General features: G+C 40.1%; 3 protein-coding genes across 4 annotated transcripts; all 3 read right to left on the bottom strand.

Moving 5' to 3' along the window:
- Positions 1 to 4,770: 4,770 nt before the first annotated feature.
- Positions 4,771 to 7,813, bottom strand: LOC6561596 (ionotropic receptor 40a). Its single transcript, XM_032735772.1, has 7 exons — positions 7,714 to 7,813; positions 7,069 to 7,637; positions 6,386 to 6,661; positions 5,901 to 6,327; positions 5,306 to 5,810; positions 4,989 to 5,254; positions 4,771 to 4,922 (listed from the first exon to the last, which is right to left on the bottom strand). The coding sequence occupies exons 1-7, from the start codon at positions 7,811 to 7,813 to the stop codon at positions 4,771 to 4,773; spliced, it is 2,295 nt and encodes a 764-aa protein (XP_032591663.1).
- Positions 7,814 to 11,178: 3,365 nt separating this feature from the next.
- Positions 11,179 to 11,923, bottom strand: LOC6562607. The gene has a single exon (XM_001988054.2). It carries the CDS (start codon positions 11,903 to 11,905, stop codon positions 11,339 to 11,341), a length of 567 nt encoding a protein of 188 aa, XP_001988090.1. The 5' UTR covers positions 11,906 to 11,923; the 3' UTR covers positions 11,179 to 11,338.
- Positions 11,924 to 13,040: 1,117 nt separating this feature from the next.
- LOC116805269 (A-agglutinin anchorage subunit-like) lies at positions 13,041 to 14,393 on the bottom strand. 2 transcript variants are annotated; one of them, XM_032736256.1, is made up of 3 exons: positions 14,325 to 14,393; positions 13,615 to 14,222; positions 13,041 to 13,559 (listed from the first exon to the last, which is right to left on the bottom strand). In XM_032736256.1, exons 1-3 carry the CDS (start codon positions 14,368 to 14,370, stop codon positions 13,095 to 13,097), a joined length of 1,119 nt encoding a protein of 372 aa, XP_032592147.1. In that variant the 5' UTR covers positions 14,371 to 14,393; the 3' UTR covers positions 13,041 to 13,094. The 2 variants fall into 2 exon arrangements, with proteins under 2 accessions (XP_032592147.1, XP_032592148.1); XM_032736257.1 differs by having other exon boundaries at positions 14,119 to 14,222; positions 14,325 to 14,382.
- Positions 14,394 to 14,791: the final 398 nt, after the last annotated feature.

The raw sequence follows: 14,791 nt of genomic DNA on the forward strand, positions 1-14,791 counted from the left end.
CAGTTTGAAGCACATTAGCCGGGTGTTCAAGCAAAAGACTGCCGGCATTATGCCAGCACTCGCCATCGCCCACGCCAAACGCTGCATTGAAAGTTTTAAACTGGCTGTTGTCGTTGCCGTGTCTGGTCCAAGTCCAGGTCCCGGTCTACAAGTCCAGCGTCGTGTCGCAGTCATAAATTACACTTTCAAATTATTTGCAACACTGCATTTTGGAAAAGCTGACGGTGAATTTGGGTCAGCAGCAGTGGCAGGCATGATGCTGGTTTCAGCATCGGCATCGGCGTCACCGTCGACCACAGCAGCCTTCAAATGAATGCTCATTTCCATTATATTTTATTCATTTGCCTTAAATTAATTGCTTTGTGCAATGGCCGTTGAAGCTTTTTGGAGCGCAAAATAGTAGACAACGTTATTGTTGCGCTTGCACAACATTAAAGAAGAAGAAGAAGCGCTAGAAGAAGAGGATGCCCACCACAAAATCAGCAACAACTACAACAACAAAGCTAATTAAGTGCACAAGAATAGCAACAACAACATGCACATTTTGATTGCATATTCATTTTTTGGTTCAACGTTCTTCTTGGCCCAAAAAATGTTCATGCTGCACGCTTCGCTGCACATCATTGCATTAATTTGTACGTTCAAGATACATTTTTACACAAATATTTCAACATATTTTGTATGTTGCGGTGCGCCATTTGTAAATGTTTCTTTTTATTTTTTTTTATTTATTTTTTTTTTTTTGTTTGCTTTTTTGGTATGTTTGCAAACACGAATTGCCGCCTTTTGTTGTTATTATAATTAAGTTCATGGCGTGCTGCCGTTTTATGTACGGATTGCAGTAGTTAAGCACTTTCAAAAAGCCCATAAAAATAGCAACGCAATTGTCTGTCTGACAAAACTAAATCAGCGCAAGTGCGTGGAGAAATTTTCACTTCTCTTCGCTTTTAACAGCGACTGCGACGCCGACGCGAACGCCGCCGTCGCCGTTGCCGTCGCTGCCAGTTAGCTGTTGTAATAGACTCAAAAAATAATAAAATCAACATTATCTCAACTTTGACTTTAAGTGAGCGAATTTTTCTGTTTTAAGAATTGTAATACCATAAACATAAGTAACCATACGAGTTTTCACTTTTTTTTTTATTTTTGGTTATTTCTTTTCTTTCATGCAAAAGAGACTTTTTCGCTATCGCTTTTCATATTTTTACAGTTTACAGTTAATTTATGCCGGCAACGAATTTTCACTCTCGCTATTTTTCCGCATTTTAGACTCTGTCTGGTAAAGTGGGCAAGCACAAGCACACAACCAACAAATGAAGGCGCATCCGCCAAAAAAATATAAAAAAAATAAATACAGAAACGACACAGAAATGAAAAGTGCGCCGTTAAAAATAGCTACAGCCAGTCAAGAGACTCCCAAAGTCTGAGCCCAAAAATTGCGACGACGATTGCAGCAGCAGCAGCAGCAGCCGAAGCAGCCAAAGCAGTCAAAGCAGCCGCTTGTGGGTTAGATTAGAAAGTGGTTGGCATCGCTTCATCGCACCAATGCTGTTCAAATCGAAGACTGCAGATTCTTGAGCGCAAAAAAACTGTGCCGGCCTGCAATCGCAACACACACAGATAAACACAACTAGAAAGAGTGCTCTAGTGCAGAGAGCACAACTATTCGATACCCTGTACAATACATTGTATTGTCTGCTTAGTTCTAATATTATGGCAAGTAATATGCCAAAGGAAGGTAATCGATTTTAATGTATATTAAAGACATGGCCAGATCTACTCGGCTGATGATGCGGTGGTCGCTTTGTACAAATTCAAAGCACCCTGTTTACTCGTTTTCAATAAGTACAGGGTATTAAAACAAACATACACACAGACAGCAGCCGCATTAATTGGCATTTTTGCATGCGTTGCGGAGCTGTTGGTGGCACAACCGGCTGCAGCTAGTGTTGGTGCTGGTGTTACTGCTGCCTCTGCTGCTGCTGCTGCTGCTGGTCACCGTTGGCCGTGGCCAATGAAAGAGAAAATTGGCCCCAAATCAAGTTCACAATCATTGGCCGACGGCATCGCAGCGCTTTTTGTTGCCAACTAATATTTTAAAATTGTTGATTATGATGACTTTTCATTTCGTTCGCCAAGATCTGGATTGCGCATCAGCATCTCGGTATCTCGGCATCTGCATCTCGGCATCTGCATTAGCTTGTACATCAACTTTGCACTGGCCCCAGTCAAATTGCACTTGCAAGTGTTGTTTTTATTATTATTTTCTTGCTTTGCTTTTAATTTGACGCTTGAATGCAGACACCGACGCCGCTGGCCGAGATCATTAGCCATGGACAGACTGCAGCTGCTTGGACTGCACATGAAGCATACGCAGCATTGGCCAGTCCAGCAATCGTTAGCGCAAATATTACTTAACGTCTCTCCCGCTCCATGTGGAAATGGTCATGGAAATGGAAATGGAAATGAGAATGGAAATGGCTAACAATATTTCACGGTACATTAAATTGTTGGTCAAGTTTTCGCAATGCGCGTGGCAAACTATCCATCATATTGCACATGCCCATGTCCGCCCATGTTGGAAAGCTCCTATCCAGGAAGCAACTGGCTCTTGGCCAACAGTTATGGCTTTCGACCCAAACGCTTCAATGTCAACAGAAGTCGTTTGACTTTGGAATGCGCATCTGAAGTTTTTCAATTTTCATATGTGTACAGTAAAGTTAAAGTCGAAGTTCTTCAATGGTATGTTTTAAGAGTAAAATTACTCAAGCGTTCGAGTTGCGCCGAGTACATTTGTATGCAGCTTAAGGTTAACTGATTATGTGCCCCAATTGCGCATTGAGGCAAACAAATTACAAAAACCAGATAAGAATCCAAAGCTAAACCCGCAAAAATGTTACCTATCTTAATGGTGTATTTTGTACTTCGCTACTTTGTAGCTAACCAAGGCGGGCATTTCTAACACTACAGTGACTACAATTTGTACATGTACACATGTCTAAGCGTGTTGACACTCCATGTGGAACGCAGCAAATGTTTCGGTTCTGTTCAAGTCACATTGGCTTATTTATCAAAAGTATTTTGAATTTCTTAGCAATCTATTTTTAAAATAAAAGCAGCTCCATTAATTGTTAACCTTATTTTTATGTGTATTTACGCAATGCAATTACAACTCAAGATTTCTTAGTCATATTGAAATCTAATTAACATTGAAGACTTCCTCGTCTTCCTTCCTCATAGAGCTTGCCTCAGTAACAAATCAGCTTTAATTGCAGATTACAGCAGTGGCTGTGAATATTTGTTCTTGACATGCGTTTTCTGATTTAACCAATTGTGTTCAAACTTTATCGAAACTATAACTTTGATCCGCTAACCTTCGGTCCCTGATTTTTGAGTCTAACCGCATATTATTAAGGCCCCTTTTGATGGTGTAGGGCTGGTAGGGGTATAGATTTCCGTTGGAAAGCAAAATAGAAACTATATAATTAGTAATGGCTCTAGGTACGCCCAAAGGCGTTTCTTTTTCTGAGGCCATGGCAATGACAGCAGCAAAAAGCTTCAGCTTCAGAGTTGGTCCCAAACGAAACTGAAAACTCTCACACGCTCCGGCCTGAAGATGACAGATGACAATGATCTATGGGATTCTTGAAATTGAAACCGCTGTTCAGAAGAAATACAAGTACGGGTTCAAACAAGAGCCAACTGATAGCCGTAAAGCAAACATGCAATTGACTTTCGCGCCGTATGACACTTGAAGAGCGCATGGTAATGGAATGGCCCAAGGAACCGGGAACCAGCGAACCGATCGACGATGGAGCACAAACTGGCTAGAACCACTTTCTACAATGATCGTCGTCGTCAGCGATTCGTCTTTCGTGGGGCAAAGTAAAAGTCAATTTCTTCACCCGCTGTCGCAGTTTTTTGTTTGTGCTGCGCCGCAACGCAGAAGACGACGTTTTAATTTGTGGCTTCTTTTTTATTTTGTTTTTTTCATATTTTTTTAGTTATTTTTTTTGGTTTTTTATATTTATTTTGCTTAATTACGGTATGAAAATCGTAAACCGTTTTATGTTTTAAGGGCAACGGAACGAACATTTTTGTGCTTTCTGGCAGCCAGTGGGCAAATTCGTTTGTGTTGCTTCTGTGTCCGTTTGCTTTTGTTTTGGTTTCATTATGAAAAGGAAATGGGAAATTATTACGAAAATTATGTTGCGCCGCTTGGGAAATTAGGCCACATTGAGCGCAAAAAAACAACAAAACCAAACAAAAGACTTAAGACACAAACTTAAAAAGATACATCAGCAAAGGTGACGGCAGCTGCGCCCGCATCCAATTCAAGCTACAGATTAATTATAACATGCAGCACCGCTTGTCTTCTGGCCAGGCGCATTAATTATGCCAAAGACAAAACCAAACCGAGCAAACGTCGAGGAAGTCAGTTAAGCACAGTGGAACTGGGTTAGAATGGAAACATCACTAAAACATAATATTACTGTCATTGTTAGACACAAAAATCATCAATGAAATACGTGCTCATTCTACAGCGACCTACATAAATGTTCGCATACGCTATATATATGTATATATTATTTTTTTGGGGAACATTCAACAACAAATACACGAAAACGCTTAATACATATTAATAAGTATATGCATTCTAATCGTTTTTGTGCCACTGTTGAAGCTTGCAAATAATTTAGTGGCGCAGTGGCACCCAACAGCCGCATTGCCAATGCCAATTTGCATACAAACTACGATGCTATAAAGTAATCAACCCCAATTCAGAGCAAAGATTCGCACGGTTAGGTGACGCAGCATCCGCTTAAAGCGTCGCCAGCGACGCAGCCAACGTTGGCGGCAGCGTCGCAGCGACTGCGCCAGATTCAGGCGTCGATAGAAGAGCTCCAGCAAGAGCATTAGAGCTAGAAGCGAGCGAGTTTCATAATAATGAATGATTAATTCGGGCAGTGCTTGCTTGACCCACTGACCTGCCGTGAGCGAGCCCACGCCGAGGGCGATGAAGGCGCCTTGCAACATTCGTAGATTGAGAGCGCTAATCATCTCATTGTCCTGTGTGTGCTGTGGCTGGTTCTTGGCCTCGTTGCTCTTGGTGTTGGCATTGGCTTGGGCACTCTCCACAGCAGCCAACTCCTTCGATTGCTGCGCCTGCTCCTTGGTCATCATACGAGACTGTGCCTCGTATTCAGCCGTTGTCATCTTGTCCAGTATGCCGCCCTCAAACAAATGCATTAAGCTTAAGCTGATAATCGGAAAAGTCTGATTTAAAAACTTGAGCTACACCTACACATCATTGAGACTGTCCAGGAAGGGGCAACCGATTTGCACGGCCACAGCGGAATAGCGAGTGTATAGCTTCTGACTGAGCTGAAAGTTCTTGGCGCCGTATTGCTGTATATTGAAGTAGAGGGTCTCACGTCCGCCCAACACAGCCTTGTTTTCCCGGCCATCGGTGATCAGCTTAATGCCCGCCTCCACAGAGTCAATGAGAAAGGCGCGTGGATCATCCGGCTGCTGTTGTCGCATCAGGGCGTATAGTTGCCGAAACAGCTCAGTGCCATTCTCGAGCATTTCCAAGGAGCTGCTCTCCTTTTCCACGTACAAACGATAGCCATCCCTCAACATGGCCGACTGCAGACGCTGCAAGGTGTTAATCGGTGCCTCATGTGCCGGTCGTGCAAACTGTGAGGTCAGCTGGGCGGAGTAGACATCGGCCAGCACATAGGTGGCAGCGATCCAATACACAATAGTCAAGAACTTGGCGCGATAGTCGTGGTACAGTTCATGGCATGCTGTGGGGCAGATTCAAGATTAAAGTTTAGAAATTCAATTTAAATACCTAATGGAATTGGTTAAATATCCAAATATCAGTGCTTACTCACATTGCTTGAGGAACAAGCGCAGTGTAAACCAAATGCAACGCTGGAAAAGCTGTGGCGGCATCTGTGCCGATGGTTGAGGTCGTCTCAAGCGCTTGACCTTAAGCACACAGGGCGTGATCTCTTTGATGTAGGCCATATAGATGCACAGATCGCCCATGTGCTCCACATCGAAGGCGATGCGACGGCTGCGCCACTTGTAGGGCATGGCAATGATGCCATAGAATATCGGGCCAGAGAACACAATAGTCAGGATGAGATATGGCCATATGTCCAGCTTAAAGGGACGCATAATGGCCAGGGCCTCGTTGAGGCGTCTCGGCGCATGTGTTGCAAAGGCACCAGAGTCGGCGAGCGTAAAGAATGAGAATTCAATTGCCTTGCGCCGTTCCCAGCTGAGGCCAACATCACCCAGAAAGAAGTCGGCCAACTATGAAGTACATGGAAAAGGCAATTACTTAGCAATATGTTACGCATTGGATACCTACGCCACTCTGGAGCATGCCTATTCCACCGGTAAAGCTATCATTTAGCTCGCCATTGTCATCCATGGCACGCAGTGATCCTTGGGTTCTGCCCGGCGCCTCAATGTAGGCAAACTGAAAGTTCATATGTTGTGCCAGGAGCATCAGCAATCGATGATCTCTTCCGCCGGTGACATTCACTTCATTGTACTCGATATTCTCGTACTCCTCCAACGGCTCCTCACTGCTGCTGCTAATGTTGCTGTCGTTGTTGTAGCTAACCCAGAACCAGGGTGGTGACTGAGAGTTTAACGTGTATGCAGATTATACAGAATTGAATAATGATTGCTAAAATTAACAGAATAACTCTCACTAAAACCACACAAAAGATGCGTTAGACAATCAAATGCTCGTTTGAAATAAAGTAAGTATCGTCTCTATTTGCTTTCATCAAGAAAAGGTGTTCTGATTGTGGTATACATTTACTAAAGCAACACTTGTTCAAACTAGCTCTGAATTCTATTTTAAAATATAGCCAAACTAAGTAAGAAAGAGTAAAGATAAAGTCTATAACAGACTGATTATGGTTATTATTCCACTTCGAGATAATCTCTAATCCAATATCTTATGCACTTAATAACGTTCACAGTTCTACTTATAAAATTACTAAATTTCATTGGAATCACTCACTGCCACTAACAACTTACGTGAAAAACAGGCACACGAAAAACGCGACTTTCAAAATTCGCATAGACTGCAGCGGCGCTGGGCAGGAGCGGGGTCTTTTGCAGGCCCAGATTGTCGCCATCGTACCAGTTGACCAAGCGGAGCTGGCTGGTACCCGTGGGCACCGCCTGATTGTAATAGATGCGAAATGCCTTGTGACGCGGTCGTGTGATGACCACCGCTCGCATCGGCTCCTCGAAGCTGAGGCGCGTCGCATTTGGCGGCTGCCTGGCGCCCCAATAGAAGATGAAGAGACTGAGCCGATGGGCCAGTCGCCGCTCCTGTATGCGTGCCGATAGCTCATCCGGTTCGTGGAATATTAAATTGACGCACTCGATGGCGCCCAACAGATTGGCATCAATGTAGTCAAAGAAGAGCTCCGTGTCGTAAAATATGACAGACTTGTAGTATAGCTCATGCAGTCTCTGTATAAAGTCATCCACTTGGATGGTGTCATCATTCTCGCAATCCCCACTAAGTAGCCGCGAGCTGGGCAATGCCAATATGGCTAATTGACGTGGCTGCAGGCCATTGATGATCTGCGAGAGCGCTGCATCGAATTGCATTGAATTGAATTAAATTGCATTGAATCGATCATTTAATTGGCCCGACCGCCTATCGCCTACCTATCGCCACGTCGGATTCGTTGCACGGACTGTGACTGAGCTTGGCCAGCAGCGTCAGCGACCCAGAGAGCAACAACAGCACAACCCAACTGCACTGCATATTGAGACATGGAGTTTTGAGTCCTACACCACGCTCTTTTATAGTGCGCTTTATGATTGCTGTTTGATGAGCAATTACTGCATCAGGGCTTAAATATCACATGTCATTTGGCTGCAGACAGCCCAGACAGACAGACAGAAAGACAGTTGCTGAAATGCTAAAAAAGTATACAAAAATTGCTATTGCAACTTTACGAACGTTCTCTGCCTTTTTTGATTCCAGGAACAAATCTTTTTTATTAATAAATAAAATATAAATTGTTGAATTTCCCGGAAACTTAATTGTTTTCAGAAATTTCTTAAAATTAAAAAAGCTTTTACTTTTTTTTATAGAAAACATTTGGATAAGTAAAAATGCAAACCTTAATCTTTAGAAAAATAATTTCTGAAATTGAAAAAATAGATTTGAAATTTGTTTTCTCAACTGATACGTTTGAGTTTTTTTTATAGGCATATATAAAAAACAAAAAGCTGAAAATTATATATATTTTTTCTACATTTAAAAAAAAGAAATAAAAATGGTTTCATTATAGCAATTATAGCAATTGGGTCTGAAATATCACATATCAATAAGCGCAGACAGCCTAAAAAGACAGCTGAAACGTTTGAAAATGTTGAAATGCTGAAATGTGCCCATTCCGACTATCGATTTTCATAATCATAACTGGGGCCTTTAGCTGGGCAATCTCCCGCACTCTCACGCTGGCCCACAGGCCAAGCGGAGCTGCCAAGTTATTTTTTTAATTGTCAGAAGTTTGTCATTGCCATTTTCGCAGACAACAATTTCTCCCCGTGATCGTCGCCTGTCTCACTCTCTATTCATGCCTGTGTATTGATAGATGGATCGATGGATCGCTCAATAGATGCATGATAGCAGTTGCCAGTTGCCAGTTGCTGTTGTTGTCGTCAATCTTCTAATGTTGTTGACATTAATTCCGTGTTGTGCGCATTTTTCTTTTGCCTCCGTTATTGTTGTTGTTGTTGTTGAGGCTGCTGCTGTTGCTGCTTCTGCTTCTGCCGCTTTCAACTCACATGTCAACGCTCTACTTTGTTGCGCCAGTCAATGATTTATCGCAATCAGAGACGCAACAGCAGCAACAGAAGTAACAGTCAAGATTACAAGTGTGGATGGATACTTAACTAGTTTGTGGGTTGCAATTGACTGCATCATGATTTAATTACAAATGAAGGGATCGACTAATAACTTACGTACTTACAACACTTTATTTTCAATCTTGTACACTAAAAGTTACCTTTTAATATTTTCAATCAAATCTGCTTAAATTACTGGCGAAAGAAAATTATTTATCCCATATTAATTATTTATTTCTACACAATTGTATTTTGCGTAACACAAAAATTTACATAAGTCAGTCACATAATTTTAAACATAAAAGCAAATTCGTTGTGAATTAGCTTAAAACATATTTATATTTTAATTATTATTTAACTTCTCTTTAAAGTTAAGCAAGCTTTTAAAACACAAAAATTATAAAATATTACTTAATGACTACTCTCATTTGCGAATAAGTTTGTTTAGAATTTTTTGCTTGTTTTAGAAGTGTATTTTTTTTATATCTTTGAACCAGACGTTTTATTAAGAATATGTATATATTTAATAATATTTTCTAAAGGTAGAAAATAAGTTATTAAGATTCATTAACAATAAATATGCATACAAATAATCATATCGCTTACTGTAATAATCATCCCAACAATTTTACAAATGGTTTCACAAACATAACCAAATATTTCATATCTCATCCAAATGGCAATCAATGAAAGTCGCTTTGAGCCGTTTTGTTTGACCAAATGAGGGTTCTGATGCCATTTTCGGCGATAAGCTCTAAGAAGCGAAAGAGAAAAGCCAAAAAAAATAAATAAATAAATGAAAAAAACTGATGACCCGATTATGATATGAGAGCGTATATAATTGCCATAAATGTATCTGTGTATATTAATTATGCCCAAAGGGCAAGGCCAAAAGCAAAATAGAGTAGAATAAAAGAGGGACGTGGGGAGGAAGAAATAAGCTGAAACGGAAACTAAAACTTTGCATGACCTTTGATCAACACGTGTAGACACACACACACACACACACACATATACACAGAGGGTATGGAGAAGTGCAACGTTTAAGTCTGTGGCTATTTATAAAGCCGGCTAACGCAAACAACAACAACAGCAACAACTACAAAAAGAGGAGTTAAAACAAATAAACCCCGCGCTCTGCGTTCGACAACTTGTTAAACTTCAAACTGTCTGCAAACGCGACATTGTCTGATAAACGACAACAGCAGCAGCAGCAGCAACAAAAACAACAACAACAACAACAACAAACACGGCAAGAAGAAGAGCAATGTCCATGCTGAGTGGGCAACTGTCTGGCGATTGCATCTGCTCTGACTCTGACTCTGAGTCTAAGTCTGAGTCGGACTCTGTGACTGTGAGTCTGGCCAAGAGCTGATCTGTGGCCAGGATGCAGCAGCACGCCAACACTTTTTGTTTCAACGCGCACGATAGTGAAATGTGGCCCGGTTTGGCCCTTCGATCGATGCCGTTGTTGCATGAGGCAGCGGCAGCGGCAGCAGACAGCAGACAGCCTAAGTGGATTGCTGCATGTTAAACACTCAGAAAAAAATCAACCTAAATTTTAGAAATTCGTCATAGTTTTGACGCCCCTCATTATTAAAAAAGTGTTTTTCTATAACGGTACTTTGGCTCTATCTATAAGCCAGAAGTTTTCATTTCTTAATTCCATTGATTATTTTTCTAATATTTTGAAAAAAAAGTTTCGTTTCCCGTTTGATTTTTATATGTGTACACAGAACTGTAACATTATCTTATTTGTTAATTATGTTAAGATTTCACATAGAAAAAATAAGTGTTACCATTTCTACTTTTTCGAAATATTTTCTATTATTAAGAAAAATGTATTTGAAAAATAGAAAAAAAAACATATATAAAAAATTGTATTCCCATATTTAAAATATCTAAAATTAATAAAGAGCTTATAGTTTTCAGTGCAATTTATTTCTGAGTGTATGTATATCATGTTGGTAGAAGGCAGTTGGTCGAAGGGGGCCGGCACGTTTAAATGCACTTTATTTGTTTTGCCAGCGAGCCGTCAGCCAAGAGCCGTGAGCCGAGAGCCGAGAGCCCAGAGCCGCCCTCTCATCACCATAACGAGCTGTCAATTGCTAGAGCACGAATGTAAATCACTTACTAAAGATAGTACTGGCCACAGCCACACTACATATCACACGAGGGACTAAGACTGACTTAACTTGCAAAATCAATCGAACCGTTAGAGTTGCTTCGACAAAAAGAAAAGCCTGAAAAGCCGAACAAATTCAGTGTTATAGCTTGCAATTAACGCAATGTTTTACTCGGCAATCTGAACTTAACAATTGCTTATATTCAATAATTAAAATTTGGCTTAAGCAGCAGCAACAAATATGTGTTTCACAATATATAGCCGGCTAATTAAGTAATGAATATAAATATAAAGACTTGGGCAGCATTCTTAGAACAAACCGAATACGGCATCCCACAAATAACAATCCGGGCTGTTATCCTCGTCATCGTCCAGTTCCTCGAGTCGCTTCTTTAGCTTCATCAATTGCTGCTCATCGCTGAATATGGCTCTGAAAACGCGCTCCGTAAACCTATCATAGACACCCAGTCTTTTCAAAATGTTGACGACCCGTTGCTCGAAGGCTGTGTTGGATTCGGGAGCTATCCTATTCGCAGAGCTGCTGTTGCCAAATAAACTTGCGAGTTCGTTTCGCTGAAGCATCATGTCGTGTGCCAGATATGCGTTATAAGCCCTTATCTTCTCATCCAGCTGAGCAAAAGGGAGACCAGCTGCCATTGCCAGGCGTTTATATTGCTGCAGAGATTCCTTGTTGTCTGATTGATTTCTCAAATCCTTATATTTGCTCAACATGTTAGTGATCCTGTTTGTAAGTATTTCGTTTAGTCGCAGCAACGGCTGCTGTGCCACTTCGGAGTTCCCATGGATGCACTGCATCTGCACTAGGAGCAACAGCAGCAACGCCGACACTTCTAGCGTTCTGATCAGTATTGACATGACTGCAAACTTCTATCGATGACTGTTGCCAGCCTGTGTGCATCGAGTGCTTTTAAAGCGTTCACATTTCGCTGATAAGCCCAAGTTATTAGCTGACATTTAATGAGTTTCCTAGGTTCCAAGGTTCCCGGTTCTGACTTGACGCCCGCATATGGCTAAGTCAATATAGAACAAAAGGTTAACAATGCTTTGCAATAAGTTTATTTTATGTTTGCCAATTCCCCAAGCCAAATCAATAATAAACATAATTAATGTTGCATAGAATTTTGTAGTTACTTTGGAGCTGTGTTTCTATTAAAAATGATTAATTATTAGTACAAATGTGAGGTGCAAATATAACAGGCTCCACTTAACAAGTAAAAATGCTCCAGTTGAGAAAGCTCGACTAGGAGAAACGCCAGCAAAGGCAAATTGTAACTAATTAATGTATTTATTTGTTTTTCCCTTTCTTGGGAAATTAATGGAAATTATTGCATCACCAAGTTGATTATCTGAAACCCAAAACGAAATAGTTTTGTGTGAAATTAGTCAAGTGTTTCATGTTTAAGTTTATTTAATCATTAGATTTATATATGACAACTAAAATAATATTATAGATATTTAAGTTAAGGATTGTAGTCATAGAAATCTTATATTCTTTATTTTTTATTTGCCCTTGGCATGGGCGTTGTTTAAAATAATTTAAAATGATCAATAAAATATATATCGAACAGCTTTTTTATTAATATGTCCCCGAGTTTCTCCTTCTCCTATCATATCTATTCATAACTAGTAGTTTCAGCCCAAGCTTTAAATTGTATATTTCACCATATAGGGTCAATCATTCCATGGATCTTTTCTCGAAAAGCCATCAAATAAATATATGGTCATTGGGCTATCCAATCTATTTATGGGAAAGTTTTCCCGTCACCATGGCATATTGATAATTTTTGATGATTTCGGATTTGCCTACAAATTAGAAAGCAAATGTAAATTATCAACAAAAATTGATTTTTTGCGCACTTAGCAAAGCCAACAATGACTTTTAAGACTATCGTCAATATATTATTCGAAGAAGTACTTAAGTAAAACTACATTATGTATCCATACATTTTAATTTATTGATGACAAAAAATGATTAAAATAAATCAGTGTATTAAATTGAAAGCCAAAGACAGCGGCCAGTAAATTTATTATTTTGCCTAAGGTATTATTTCTTAAATGGAAACCAATTGGTACAAAATAAACAGAAATCCTCATCTTCCTCAGTTTCCTCGCTGTCTTCGGTCTGCTTGTGGGGACACTTCTCACTATGCAATCTCAGTTTATGCGACTTGAGGAAATTGGGTTCATTCAGAGCGCGCCTTAGTTCCCATTTCTGGTTCTGATAGAACGCTCTGCATTTGTCGCCAATTTTCTCAGCCTGCAAATAGCTTTCGGTGACGGCGATTCGGCTTTGTAAATCAGCTTCCAATTTTAGTCGCAACGAATTGTAACTCAAAAACTTATAATATTCTCGTATTTTTACGTGCAGGAAATCCGAGTCCAGACTAGCTGCATGTCGTAGAATAGCTGATTGATGATCAAACTCCGTATTGCCAATAAAATGACCTGTTCTGGATGTATATAAGATATGCTCGATTTGCACATTTAACTTTTCGCTCTCAATATTATTCTGCAAAAATGATACAATTGACAATATTTTTGGAAGTGCAACTTTAAAGCTTTACCTTATTTGGTGTTGTTAGTGTTGAAAACCCTGTTATCGATGTTGTTGCCGATATTGTTGTCGATGTTGGTGATGTCCATGTTTCAGTCGATTTTGATGGCGTATTTGTTGTCGATGACGATGTGTCTGGCGATGATTCTGTCGATGTTGTCGATGACGGTGTGTATGTAGTAGTACTGGATTTTGTCGATATTGTCGATGTGTCTGGCGATAATTCTGTCGTTGTTGTCGATAACGATGTGTATGGCGATGATTCTGTCGATATTGTCGATGATGATGTATCTGGCATGAATTCTGATGTGGTGGATGACGATGTGTCTAGCGATAATTCTGTCGTTGTTGTCGATGACGGTGTGTATGGCGATGATTCTGTCGATATTGTCGATGATGATGTATCTGGCATGAATTCTGATGTGGTGGATGACGATGTGTCTAGCGATAATTCTGTCGTTGTTGTCGATGACGGTGTGTATGGCGATGATTCTGCCGATGGCGATGTACCTACCGGTGGCTCTGTCGTTAATGATTTGTGTCCCGATTTTAATGACGACAGTTCTCTCGATTTTGATAGCAAAAGGTGGAACGTTTCCCCTTTTGTTCCAATTGTCACTGTATTATATAGAAAAGAATTATTCTATATTATTATAATATGCAAAAATGTATTGAATTATCTTTAAGCTTTGGACTGAAATAAAATGTAATATTACTTACAAATTGTGCTGAGCAACAGACAGTGAGTTACAAAGTGCAATCTCATATTGCTTTGTTTCAGTATTAGAACTGTGTTCTAAATCTGGCTCGGCTTACGCTTTTATACAACGCGCTTAAAGAGCTTAAGCAAGTGACTTTGTGCATGATAAAATCTAATTGAAAGTGTCAAAACGTTCTGAAACATAATTTATGAGCTTTGTCATAAATTTCCATATCTAGTTTATGGCGTGTTTCTCCATTCTTGGTAACATCGCATATCGATAACGCATTAAGCTTGGAAAATTCTTACAGGAAACTGTGTTTTTTGTTTTATCAAAATAGGTTTCAAATATATTAAATACTTTTTTAAAATATATGTTAATTTTTATTGAGTTGCTTTCAAAAATGAATTCATTTTTAACGGTTTCACGAATGCCGTCCACAATGTGTGGAACCTAACAGACGCAAAAACAGCTGCATTTAGTTGA

Source organism: Drosophila grimshawi, unplaced genomic scaffold, assembly GCF_018153295.1.
Source record: "Drosophila grimshawi isolate 15287-2541.00 unplaced genomic scaffold, ASM1815329v1 contig_1377, whole genome shotgun sequence".
NCBI classification, from domain to species: Eukaryota; Metazoa; Arthropoda; class Insecta; order Diptera; family Drosophilidae; genus Drosophila; species Drosophila grimshawi.

Bases quoted from the DNA above. Each gene is read 5' to 3' on its own strand.
- LOC6561596 (XM_032735772.1), bottom strand. From the start codon at position 7,813: ATGCAGTGCAGTTGGGTTGTGCTGTTGTTGCTCTCTGGGTCGCTGACG. The intron at 6,328-6,385 runs GTAGGTATCCAA...TGTACTTCATAG, and splicing joins TAGGCATGCTCCAGAGTGGC to TTGGCCGACTTCTTTCTGGG. The intron at 4,923-4,988 runs GTCAGTGGGTCA...GCTCGCTTCTAG, and splicing joins CGTGGGCTCGCTCACGGCAG to CTCTAATGCTCTTGCTGGAG.
- LOC116805269 (XM_032736256.1), bottom strand. From the start codon at position 14,370: ATGAGATTGCACTTTGTAACTCACTGTCTGTTGCTCAGCACAATTT. The intron at 14,223-14,324 runs GTAAGTAATATT...TATATAATACAG, and splicing joins TCTGTTGCTCAGCACAATTT to TGACAATTGGAACAAAAGGG. The intron at 13,560-13,614 runs GTAAAGCTTTAA...TCATTTTTGCAG, and splicing joins CACTAACAACACCAAATAAG to AATAATATTGAGAGCGAAAA.
- LOC6562607 (XM_001988054.2), bottom strand. From the start codon at position 11,905: ATGTCAATACTGATCAGAACGCTAGAAGTGTCGGCGTTGCTGCTGTTG.